This window comes from Camelus ferus, chromosome 5 (genome assembly GCF_009834535.1).
Source record: "Camelus ferus isolate YT-003-E chromosome 5, BCGSAC_Cfer_1.0, whole genome shotgun sequence".
NCBI classification, from domain to species: domain Eukaryota; kingdom Metazoa; phylum Chordata; class Mammalia; order Artiodactyla; family Camelidae; genus Camelus; species Camelus ferus.
In genome coordinates this window covers 97,365,810-97,378,781 of record NC_045700.1, presented here as the reverse complement: position 1 = coordinate 97,378,781, position 12,972 = coordinate 97,365,810, and the positions used below count along the sequence as shown (strand labels likewise).

The 12,972-nt window shown below is 49.7% G+C and overlaps 1 protein-coding gene across 3 annotated transcripts in view; it reads left to right on the top strand.

The window, feature by feature from the left end:
- The first annotated feature begins 14 nt into the window (after positions 1-14).
- The window catches only part of THAP4 (THAP domain containing 4), a 32,795-nt gene continuing 19,837 nt past the window's right edge, over positions 15-12,972 (top strand). Inside the window, exons 1-2 of one of the 3 annotated variants that reach the window (XM_032480784.1) lie at positions 15-600; positions 2,566-3,725. In XM_032480784.1, coding sequence (XP_032336675.1) covers positions 524-600; positions 2,566-3,725 — 1,237 coding nt within the window. In that variant the 5' untranslated portion in view covers positions 15-523. The other 2 variants (XM_032480785.1, XM_006181830.3) reach the window with 2 other exon arrangements.

Below are 12,972 nucleotides of genomic sequence, written 5' to 3'. Positions count from 1 at the left end.
CCGCCGCCATCTTGGCGTACGGCGGACCCAGCACGGAGCCCTGGCCCGCACAATCGGCTCCTCGGCGGCTTGCGTCGTGCGTCCCGGGAGCCCCAGCAGCGACCCGTCGGGGCCGCGGAAGCAGCCGCGGGAGGGCAGGAGAGCCCCGGGGCGGGCGCGTGAGCCTGTCGCGCGCGCAGGCCCGCCGGCGCGGCCATCTTGCCGTACGGACGCGCCCCGCCCGCCATGTCGCCGCACGGCACCGCCAGCCCGGGGCGCTCCCGCCCACCCCCGACGCCGCGAGCGGTGGGCTGCGCCCCGCCCGGTGTCGGGGATCCCGGGTGCGCCGAGGGCTGGGCCGGGCGGCCGGGCGGCGGACCGCCGGGCGCCGCCATCTTGCCGTACGGCGGGAGCCGCGGGGCCGGCTCCCACGTCCCGCAGCCGTGTCGCCGCGCGCCCTCCCCTCGGGGCGGTCCCGCTCGGGGCTCGGCGCGGCGAGGCGAGGGCCGGAGCCTGGCGGCGGCGCTGCGGCCGGAGGCCCGAGATGGTGATCTGCTGCGCGGCCGCGAACTGCTCCAACCGGCAGGGCAAGGGGGAGAAACGCGCCGTCTCCTTCCACAGGTAACTGGGCCCCGCCCGCCGCTGCCGGCCCGCCGCCCGCGCGGCCCGCGGGCCACGCCCCCGCCCGGCCCGGCCCGGCCCGGCTCGGCCCAGCCCGGCCCCCCGGGAAACTGAGGCCGAGCGGCCCGGCCCGACGCGGGGACGCCCAGAGCGCCGGGCCTCGGGCCGGTCCTGCGAGTGAGTCAGCGCCGGCGCTGTGTGACCTTGGCCCGGCCGCCGTCTCTGGGCCGGGCGCCTCGGGCCACCGCGGCCACCGGTCCCCCGGGACCCCGGCCACTCGGCGACCACCCGCAGTCTCCGCCGCCCTCTCCCCCAACCCGCGGCCACCCCGCGCCCCATTGATTCGGGTTGGCCCCGCCAGTTTCCAGAAGCGGTGTGTTCTGGAAACGCTCTTCCGTAGGTCAGTTGTCCCCTTGCGTGTGCTGTGACTTTTCTGCTCTTCCCGTCGCGGGGGAGCCTGCCTTGATCTTTGCGATCAGGGAATGTAGCCGACCAGACGCAGCTTGTGCCTCGTGGATTAGCACTCTGCAGGCGCGCTGTGGCTGGAAGGGCCTCGCGGCCAGCCCCGGGGAGAGGTAGCTACCGCGTGGAGGTGAGTCCTGGGGAGACGTCCTGACAGCATCCTGCGCGGAGCCTGGCCCCAGGAAGGGCGAGGGGGCTGCCTTCTCCCCGGCCTGGCCTGCCTCGTGAAGGCTGCAGATTTCAGCCTATTTCAGCGAGACCTTTTCTGCAGCTTCCGCGCTGGAGGTCCCAGAATAGTGAACAGAAGAAACTCTGCTTTAAAAATCTCCCAGATACTGTTCTGTTTCATGTTGCAAGGTGTTATTTAAGTTTTAAAGAGGTGGGTGAAGATTGTTCTTTATAATCTTACTGGAAAGTTCGCAGTGGTTTGCTTTGTCTTAAGTTGTTACAATCTATCAAAATGGAAATAGGTTATTTCAGGGGTCAGCCGCCATGCTTTCTTGAGTTTCCTTCAGAGCCAATAGTTTTGTTACTGTTTTTGAAAATGGAGGCAGAGCGCTGCAGAGAAGGCTGCTCTTGGCGTTCAGAATGGTCAAACTGGTATGGGGCAAAGGACATGGGAAGGGAGGGGTCTTTGGGAAATGGGCTCCCAGAGCATTGAGGAAATTTAGAAGGTCAAGTTGCTCAGAGCTTCCTGATGAGTTGTTATCCGCCCTGGTCCTGGTCCACAGCAGCCTCAGGTGGGTTAGGTGACCTCAGGTGGAGCAAATAGCCCTCCAGAATGACCGTCCTCACCCTTGCATGTCCAGTTTTGTCAGTTTTCTAAATAAAGATCTTGCTTGAATGAGAAAATACATATATTAAATACCTTATTCAGTATCTTCCAAGGGCTGGTTGATTTTTAAAGGGAGCAGTTTTACTCTTGGCAGTGGGAGTTTGGTGGGAACGCAAAACTGCAGCCTTTGAGTCTCACCTCCTCAGCTGCTGGAGCCGCAGCTGGGACCGGGCACCTCGTGGGTGTCTGGGATGCTTTACTGGCCTCAGGCACCCGTCTCTGCTGCCTGACAGCTGGCCTGACTTCTAAGTGGGGGGCCAGCCAGCCCTTTTAGCACCCAGAGTCCTGCATCCCAGGCTCACTAGGAGGGTTGGTCAGCTGTGACCTTCTAGGAACTGTTTCCAGGGCTTCCCGCAGCCTCTCCTGTGGTCCTGATGCCATCTGTATCCCTGCAGGGCATTTGCCACGGCCTTAGAAGAGTTATTCACCTTTCCTTATTTGTCCTGCAGACCGTAAGCTCCTTAAGGGTAGGTCATGGGCCTTTCATCATTTTGTTCCAGCAATGACTTGCAAGTAAAAGTTATTCCTTAAATCTTTATCAAGTTCTTAAATGGGTAAAGTCAATACAGTTTTGGGTGTTTGCAGAAACACCTGTTTTGCTTTTATCTTTGATGAAACCACAGGGAGACATATAATTCTTTCTTTCTAATTTGTCACTTGTCCTGCAGATTTCCCCTAAAGGACTCAAAACGTCTGATCCAGTGGTTAAAGGCAGTTCAGAGGGATAACTGGACCCCCACTAAGTACTCTTTCCTCTGTAGCGAACATTTCACCAAAGACAGCTTCTCCAAGAGACTGGAGGATCAGCACCGCCTGCTCAAGCCCACGGCCGTGCCCTCCATTTTCCACCTGGCTGAGAAGAAGAGGGGGGCTGGAGGCCATGGCCGCACCAGGAGGAGGGACACCAGGAAGGCCTCGGGGGGTGTGAGGGCACACTCAAGTGACGGGGACGGGAAGGCAGCTGCAGGGTCGACATCGTCCTCGAGTGAAAGCCCAATGGCCAAGCCGGAGTCCCGCAAGGCGAAGCGGGCTGCACTGCAGGGTAAAGCCACACCCAGGGCCGCCCCGGGAGCTGCCAGTCCAGAACAGGCCCCGCAGGCCCCGGAAGGAAGTCCAGATGGTGGTCCGGCCCCTGCCATGTTTGGCAGCCAGGGAGCAGCCAGCGCGCTCACTGGAGACGCAGGTGATGAGAACGCCACGTCCCCCGCCGGGGGCCTGGTGGACAAGAGTGGCATTTCCATGGATGACTTTACCCCCCTGGGATCTGGGGCCTGCAAATTTATTGGCTCGCTCCATTCGTACAGTTTCTCCTCCAAGCACACCCGAGAGAGGCCATCTGTCCCCCGCGAGCCTGTCGACCGAAAGAGGCTGAAGAGGGACGTGGAGCCAGGCTGCAGTGGGACTGGCCCGGGGCCCGACAAGGGCTCTGTGCAGAGCCCCCCGACCTCATCCCTGACGGCGACACCTCAGAAGCCCTCCCAGAGCCCCTCAGCACCTCCCGCCGATGTCACCCCGCAGCCAGCCGCCGAGGCGGTGCAGAGCGAGCAGAGTGACGCCAGCCCCATGTCCATCAACGAGGTCATCCTATCGGCCTCGGGCGCCTGCAAGCTCATCGACTCGCTACACTCATACTGCTTCTCCTCGCGGCAGAGCAAGAGCCAGGTGTGCTGCCTGCGGGAGCAGGTGGAGAAGAAGAATGGCGAGCTCAAGGCCCTGCGCCAGAGGGTCAGCCGCTCGGACAGCCAGGTGCGCCAGCTGCAGGAGAAGCTGGCCGAGCTGCGGAGAGTGAGCTTCCCCTACCTGAGCAGCCTGCTGACCCCCGGCCACGGTCAGTACCCGAGCCCTGGCCCCGCAGCCTGCTTCTTGGGAGGGGGGTTCTTGCCGCACCCCAGCCCAAGTGCGGCATGTCCCTGCATCTCGGTAGAGGTTTGACGGGAGCCCAGCCTTTAGCTGGGGAGCCCGGGCAGGCACTTGAGGCATCTGTGGCCGTGGGGTTCAGTGGTTGAGAGAGCAGACCTTTCATGTCTGCTGGGACAGCCGGGAGCACTCAGTGGTGGTACCCAGCCGGCCGGTTTTCCTCTTGAACGGGTCCTTTCCCAGGGCGCATGTCCCACAGACAAGTGCCCATGAGTTAGGGTCTGAGAGTCAGATAAGCAGACGCAGTGGACCGTCAGAGAGATTGTGGGAGACTCGGAATCATGAGGAGGTTCTTTCCATTCCTATTAGTGAGTATCCTTGAAGTTAAATCATTTTGAACATTAGCAATAATTTTTTTTCAGTTTTAAACATCTATTCCAGTAGTATGTTTTCTTTTGTAAAAATGCTACAGAAATACATGGGCTCAGAAGTGGTGAAAATTCCGGTTTCTCACTCACCTCCCAGCTTTTATTCCTTGTTGCTATTAAAATTTGGTGTGTGTTCTTAGACTTTTTTATGCTTTTACATACATATCTTTGTTTCCAGATAGGTTGAATATATTTTTCATATGTTCTTGCTTGTGTTTCTGCTTTTCCCCCAACTTCACTGTTTATTTCTCGTAAAATTAGTTTCTCTACTTTCTTTACGTATTGAGGATAGTGTCTTTCACCTATTCTGTGTAAAAGGTGGAAACTTTTCCTACAAGACGTTTCATTTCCTCTGAATCAAGTGTTTGTCGTCTGGGTTGTGACTAACACTTCAGGTGAGGAAAGGCTCCTGTGTGACAGGCTGTTCAGGACATGGGCCCCAGGACCACTACCACTACCAGCACAGCAAGACCAAAACCCAGCAGGGTTATACGCTCCATTCTGCTATAATTTTAAAGCTGTTTTTGTACTGGCTCCTACCTAATGTTACTCTCTGCTACCCTTTTCTGTTCCTCTTGGTCCGAGGTCCAGAAATGTGTAAGCCTTTCCCAACAGCCAGCGTTGATGGGGTCTGTGTTGATGTTCGTACTTCAGCCGTCCCCATTTCCCTTTCTTTCTGGATTCTGTCTTACGACTGCTCTGGCTCCCGGAGGGAAGTGCTCAACGGCTTCGGGTGCTGCATGCATCTGTGTCCGCAGCTGAGGCTGGTCCCTTTTTCTGTCCTTCCGGCTCTGTGCCACGACCTGCCTCATACTGCTCTCCCTGCTGCTCTCATCTGAGTAGTTAGTAATTTCACCCTCAGTTCTGTCTTTAACCTGCGTTATTCAGAAGGGTATTGACAGTTTTTCAAGTGGATAGATTAGGGGAGGGAGGGTAACTTTTTGTAATTTTTTAATCCTACAGTTCTAAGGTGTGATAGATACGGTCACTTGAAGACTTCATGTGATTTGTAGAATCTTTTGAGATTTTATTGTGGCTTAATAACAGTCTGTTTGTGACTGTTCCTCTGCTGCTCGAGAAGAATGTATCCTCTGCAGCTGGTTACATTGTTCCCCGGGCTGAGGTCTCCTCCTTGTGTTAGTCAGCAGGTCTGTGTGCTGGCTTCTGGTGTCCTCTTGCTCTGTTGATTTCTGGGAGAGGTAAGGAAGGTCTCACTATGGCTCGAGGTGCCTGGGGTTTTGTTGCTTATGAAATGTCTGTCCAGTTTCACTTTATCTTTCAAGAGCATGTTATTAGATGCATGAGTGTTCCTGAATGTTATCAAACAGAAAAGCCCATTTTGTCCCATTTAAAGCCTTACTTGTTTATCTGCTTATTTTCAACCTTTTTGTATCCTTTTATTTTGTAGCTGTATTTTAACTCAATCTGAGAACCTTTGTCTTTATAGAATAATTTAATCCATTTACAACTGATTACTGATAAGTGGAACCTTGGGCTTGCCGTTTTACTTTAGTTTTAATTTGTTGGACTTTCTCGTTGTTTCTTTTCCTGTTTTTCTGGTGGGTGTCTTTCAGTTTTTTAAAACAACTGTTTCAGCCTGTCCTCCTGTGAAGGCTTGAGTTGGCCAGTTTCTGTGTCTCCCCTCTGAGCTCCTCACTTTCTGCCCCAGGTCCGGAGAGTCTCTCCTCTTAGCTCTTGCCTGTTTTTCTGTCAGGCACCACGGTGAGATGTTAGTGTACATTGTATTGATCACTTTATTCACCACTATTTATTGTATCTAAATTTCTCCTTTGGGAAATATTTAATGACCTTAGTGGAGCTCATACAACAGTAAGGTTTTGAGAGGAATCGAGTGTGAGGTGCCCCTTGGGTGCTGCTGCAGGAGATCCAGCGTGTGTGGGAGAGGTCAGAGGTGTTTGGAGCATGGAACAGAAGGAGCTTTCCTGGAGGAGCACAGTGTAGGGCTCGAGGGGCTGTGGCAGCCCAAAAGCAGCCATGTTGGTGGAGGTCAGCCAAAGGGGATCCAAGGAAGGAGGCTGGAGGGGAGCACGGAGTCGTGGGAACCTCGCGGGGAAGGCATGTTGCAGAAAAGGGTTTGCTCAGCTGGGCTACAACAGCTCCAATCCAGATGGAGAGAAGATGGTTGGACTCGGCCACACGGGGTCACTGGTGACCAGTCTCCTTAGAGTGGTGGGAATGCAGCTAAGTGTAGAGCAGTGAATGGTGGGGCCGTGAGAGTGGCTGCGGACAAGGCGCTTTGGTTAAGAGCTTTAGCCACGAAGTGGTATTGGGAAAGTGGGCAGGAGCCAGTGGGCAGTATGGCTCCAGGGGGAAGTTGTATTTGCCCTGTGGGAGCAAGGGAGCAGGCACCTGCGGGGGTGGGCTGAGGCGGAGGGAAGAGCCAGGGTGCTGCTGGGCCTTGAGTGGGCAGAGGCATGGAGGGAAGGGGTGCCTGCCCTTCTGCTCCTGTGCTCCCTCCAGTGGGGGAGAGCCGCAGGAGGTGTCAGGCCAGTGGCAGTGGGAGGAGTGGGAGGGAGAGGGACTGCCCAGTGCCCCCCACTCAGGTCTTCTTCCCCAAAAGTCTGCTCTCTTGACGGTTCCCAGCATGCTTATGACTGTCCATCAGTGAAGGAGTCCCTCGGAGTTTCTGTTGAAGGGACTGTTTGCACATCTGTTCTGTGCGTGATCTGTAGCCAGGCCTTTCCTGGGGGGCTGACTCCCTACAACAGAGCAGCGGGGCCAGTGGGCCTGCAGGTTCTCTGGTCCAGGCGGATTGGCCTTCCCACAGGATGGGGCGTTCTGTCCCCGAGCCCACACCCACTGGGTGTCACAAGGCTTTCAAACTGTTTTGAGTTAATGTTCCTTCTTCATTCTTTCACATGTGGATACCTAGTTTTCCCAGCACCATTTGTTGAAAACGCTGTCCTTTCTCCACTGAATGGTCTCAGCATCCTTGTGAAAAGTCACGTATGTGAGGGTTTCTTTCTGGGCTCTCTGTTCTTTCCCATCCCATTTCCTATACATGTCTTTATGCCTGAATCACAGTTTGGAATTACTGTAACTATGAGATCAGGGAGTGTGAATCTTTCAGTTTTGTTCTTTTCAGGATTGCTTCGGCTATTCTCAGTCCCTTGAGCTCCCATATGAACTTCAGGGTGGGTTTTTCTATTTCTACAAAAAGTATCACTGGAACTTTGGTAGGGATTGCACTGAATCTATAGACTGCTTTGGTGGGTAATACTGACACCTTAACAATATTAACCCTTCTAGCCCTTGAATATCGGACATTTCTGTCAATTTATGTTTTCTTTAATTGCTTTCTGAAGTGTTTTGTGGTTTTCATTGTACAACTCTTTCACTTCCTTAATAATTTTTTAAGTATTAGTTAAGTTTAAGTCAATTTCTGAGTATTTTTAAGCTATTGTAAATGGAACTGTTTTTGTAATTTCCTTCATACTGTTCACTGTTTGTGTATACAAATGCAGCTGATTTTTGTGTGTTCTTGGCTTTGTGTCTTGCTACTTTGCTGAATTTATTTAGTAGCTCTAACAGCCTTTTTTTTTTTTTTTTCTGATTACCAAATTACCTTAGCTAACTCATCATGAATTACCATGGGCTCACTGTGGGAGTTTTGGTTTTTTGGTTTTTTTAATTGAGATATAACTGATTTACAATATTGTGTTAGCTTCAGGTGTATAAAGAAGTGATTCAGTTTTATGTATACTTTCTCAGATTATTTTTTATTATAGGTTATTACAAATTACTGAATATAGTTCCCTGTGCTATCGGGTAAATCCTTGTTGCTTATCTGTTTTCTGTATAGTAGTTTGTACCTATTAATCCCAAATTCTAACTCATCCCTCCCTGCTCCCTTTCCCTTTGGTAGCCATAGGTTTGTTATCTATGAGTCTGTTACTGTTCTGTATGTAGATTCGTTTGTCTTATTTTTTAGATACCACGTATAAGTGACATCACATGGTAATTGTCTTTCTCTGTCTGACTTACTACTTCACTTAGTGTCATATTCTCCACGTCCATCCTTATTTCTGCAGATGGCAGTATTTCATGCTTTTGTGGCTGAGTAATGCTCTATTTAAAAAAAAATACCGCATCTTCTTTATCTGTCCATCTGTTGATGGGCACTCAGGTTGTTTCCACGTCTTGGCTGTTGTAAATAGTGCTGCTGTGAACATTGGGGTGCACGTATCTTTTTGAATTAGAGTTCCCTCTGGATACATGCCCAGGAATGGGATTGCTGGATCATATGGTAAGTCTATTTTTAATTTTTTGTGGAATCTCCATACTGTTTCCCATAATGGCTGCACCAGACTACATCTCCACCAGCAGTGTAGGAGGGTTCCCTTTTCTCCACACCCTCTCCAACATTTACCATTTGTGGACTTTTTAGTGATGGCCATTCTGACTGGTGTGAGGTGATACCTCATTGTAGTTTTGATTTTCATTTCTCTGAAAATTAGCAATATTGAGCATTTTTTCATGTGTCTGTTGGAGAACTGCTTTTTTAGGTTTTCTGCCCATTTTTGGATTGGGCTTTTGTTGTTGTTGTTGTTGTTATCAAGTTATATGAGCTGTTTAAATATTCTGGAAGTTAAGCCCTTGTCAGTAGCATCATTTGCAAATATTTTCTCCCATTCCATAGGTTGTCATTTTGTTTTGCTTATGGTTTCCTTTGCTGTGCAACGGCTTGTATGTTTAATTAGGTCCCATTTGTTTATTTTTGCTTTTATTTCTGTTGCCTAGGTAGATTGCCCTAGGAGAACATTGCTAATATTTATGTCAGAAAATGTTTTTTGCCTATGTTTTCCTCTAGATTTATAGTGTCTTGTCTTATGTTTAAGTCTTTAAGCCATTTTTAGTTTATTTTTGTGTGTGGTGTGAGGGAGTGTTCTAACTTCATTGATTTACATGCAGCTGTCCAATTATCCCAACATCACTTGCTGAAGAGACTGTCTTTTCTCCGTTGTATATTCTTTCCTCTTCTGTTGAAGATTATTCGACCAAAAGTTTGTGGGTTTATTTCTGGGCTCTGTATTCTGTTCCAATGATCCATGTGTCTGTCTGTGTACCAATACCATGCTGTTTTGATTACTGTAGCTCTGTAGTATTGTGTGAAGTCTGGGAGGATTATTCCTCCAGATTCATTCTTTTTCTTCAGTATTGGTTTGGCAGTTCTGGGTCTTTTGTGATTCCATATAAATTTTAGGATTATTTGTTCTGGTTCTGTGAAAAATGTCCTGGGTAATTTGATAGGGATCACATTAAGTCTGTAGATTGCTTTGGTTAGTATGTCCTTTTTTAAAATATTAATTCTTCCAATCTCAGAACATGGCATATCTTCCCATTTCTTTAAGTCGTCTTTAATTTCCTTAGTCAGTGTTTTATAGTTCTCTGCATATGAGCTTTCACTTCCTTGGTCAGATTTATTCCTAAGTTTTTTGTTGTTGTTGTTTTTGATGTGATTTTTTAAGGGATTGTTTCCTTACTTTCCTTTTCTCCATTGCTAGTGTAGAGAAGTGCCACTGAGTTCTGTGTGCTGCTGTTGTGTCCTGCTCCCTCGATGAATTCTCTTATCAGCTCTAGTAGTTTTTGTGTGGAACCTTTAGGGTTTTCTGTGTATAATATCATGTCATCCATATATAGTGACAGTTTTACCTCTCCTTTTCTAGTCTGAATCCCTTTTATTTCTTTTGCTTGTCTAATCGCTATGGCTAGGACTTACAATACTACATTGAATAAAAGTGCTGAGAGTGAGCATCCTGGTCTTGTTCCAGATTTTAGCAGAAAGGCTTTCAGCTTTTCACTACTGAGTATTAGTGCTGGCTAGAGGTTTGTCATAAATAGTTTTTATTAGGTTGAGCTATGTCCCCTCTATACCAAAGTGAGTTTCTTATATACATCATAGAGTGGGTCTTTTTTTTTTTTTTTATCTACTCTGATGGTCTGCATCTTTTGCTGGATGGTCTTAGACCACTCAAATGTAAACTAGTCATTTCTGCAACTGGCTTGATATCTGTCGTGTTTGTAACTGATTTCTATTTGCTTCTTTTGTTTTCTTCCTCTGGTTTTCAGCCTTTTCTGGTTTTAATGGAGCATTTGATTTGATTTCATTTCCTCTACTTCTGTAGCATATCAATTATACTTTTTTAAAAAAATGTTTTTAGTGGTTGTCCTAAAGTGTGCACTATACACTTATAACTAACCTGTGTCCACCTTCAGGTAACACTGCACTGTGCTTCAAGGGCAGTGCAAGTGCAAAGGGAGCAGAGTATTCCCGGTTCCTCCCTCTTTTGAGAGCGTCTTCATCTCAGGTTTTCTACAGTTTGAATATGGTGTGCCTAGATGTAGGCTTTCTGGTATTTATTGTGCTTGCTGTTCTCTGAGCTTCGTGGATCTGTGGTTTGGTGTCTGCCATTAATGTTAAAAAATTCTCAGCTATTACTTCACATATTTCTTCCTCTCCTTCCTTTCTTCTCCTTCTTGCATTGTGCGTATGTGGCACTTCTTTATTGTCGTATTGTTCCCTGGTGTTCTGTTCTCTTTTTTTCCCCTCATTCTTTTTTCCTTTTGCATTTTGTTTTGGGAAGTTCCTACTGACATGTCTTCAGATGCACTGATTCCTTCCTCAGCCTTGTCCATGGGAGGCATTTGTCACTTGTTACAGTGTTTTGATTCTTTGCAGCGTTTCCCTCCCCTCTTGCAGCACTCATGTCTTCTTGCATGGTGTCCACTTTTCCACCAGCAGTCCCACAGCATGTTAATCATCGTATTTTAAATCCAAGTCTGATAATTCCAGCATTTCTGCCTTATCTCATTCAGGTTCCATCTCTTCAGACTGTCTTTTCTTGCCTTTGAGCATGCCTTGTGCCTTACTTGGAAAGGTGGACATGGTGTGTCGTGATAAAAACAGGCCTTTCTCTGAGGTATTGTGTTAGCCTGACTAGTGTTTGGGCTGTGTCTAATCTCCTGTAGCTGTACTGTAAATGCCAAGGCTTCAGATTCCTCTGAGGTCCTCATTTTTGTCTCCTCTGTTGTCTTTGGGTTTCTCTGAAGTGTACCTCGGGGCATTTCATAATCTTATTTCAGTGCACACCTCGGGGCATTTTCCCTTGTTACCCTTCAGGAGGGGAAGCATTTCATAACCTTATGATTAAATTTCAGCCTTTCAGCTGCCTGTGTTCCTGGTCTGTGACCTTCATGAGCATTTCTTCGCTTTCTCTCCCCTCCTTTCCCTTCCCTTGGGTGAGACCAGACCAGCAGGCTAGAGGGGCCGAGTGGGGAGAGGCCCTTCCCCCAGGTGAGGTGTAGCTCTGCTGGACTCTTTCCCCTGCAGGTCATGGCAGCCTTTGTTTCGAAGGATACTCTGGGCTTATTTATTCTTGGTTCCCTTCCCCTCCCCCTGCCAGGGCCTTGAGGAGATTATTTTCTTGGCTTTTCCTGGTGAGAACTCAGTGGGGTTCCTAAAAGCGAGATTCTGCACTCCACCCCTCAGCACTTCGTCCATGGTGGGCAGGGCTTCCCCGCAGTCGCGTCTCCGGGAGTTTCTGCTCCAGGTGAGCAGGGCTCGGGGTTCTGTCAGCGCCTCTCCAGGTTTCAGGGAGACTTCTGTGACCTCACTCTCTGGTGGGTCCAAGGAGAGTCCTTGATTTTCCGTTCTTTCATGGTTTTTCTTGTGAAGCCAGGAGTTGTGACTCCTCCGCTCTTTCCATGTCAGAGTTGAAAGTGGAAGCACCCCCTCTACACACACACACACTTTTGGTTTGGCTGTTGCTAGTGTGCGGGGCGGGGGCTGCCCGGTGTTAAAAAGGACCACCTAACAGATTCACTTGTTGAATCTCATGGTTTTTCAGGTGGGACTTTTGGATAAAGTAGGTAATCAGTCATATCTGTAAATAATAATTATTTGGCCTCTTTTTCTGTCTTTTTGTATTTTATAGAAAATACACTCTTTTTTCTTTTTTTTGGGTGCCTTTCCATTTCGCCGGTGATAGAGCAAGGCCTTGCCCTCCATGATGTGCCAGTCACTGGGCGCCAGCCAGACCACCGGGGCCAGCGCAGTGTCCTCTCTGCCTGGGTGGCCAGCCCCCGAACCTGTTGTGCGGTGCATTTGGCGTCATGGTCTCTGGGCTGTGGCGGGGAACACTGTTGTCACCGGCTCTGGAAAGGAGCCCATCCCTAAGGCCCAGGGGATGCGCCTGCCGTCGGGGTCCTCAGCCTGTCTGCTTGCGAGTTTGCCAAGAGACAGAGGGGACACGGCCAGAGTTTCCAGGGTGACTGTTCAAAACAGCCTTGGCCACGTGCCTAACCCTGCTCAACCAGTTGGTGCCCTCTGGTCGCCAGTGGGAGTAACGGGGTGGCCACCCACTCCTGCCTGCCCCAGACATAACAGCCCCGCTGTGTCCTGCTTGATCTCTGAAGCCCCTCCCCTCTAAGATGCTGGTTCTCTGGTCTGGGTCTGTCTGTGTCTCCTGCTCTTTTCTGAGGGCTCCTCTTTTATGCTGGAACTACAGTTCCCAGCATGCCCTCCTCACACATGGCAGTCACTTCCTGCTGAGCTGTTGCAGCCAGGTGCAGACACTTCCCGTATATTGGCAGAAAACAACCTTGAAGAACCTTGACGCTGTCCGGAGTTTAGAAAACTTAGGGATGGGTAAGCCTGCTTTCACTGTCTTGGGCCAAAAAACGAAAATTTAAATTTCCTGGAGAAAATTTAAATTTTTGTTTTTGCATTTTGGTTGAGATTTTAATAAAAGAAAAATTTACGTGAAGAGA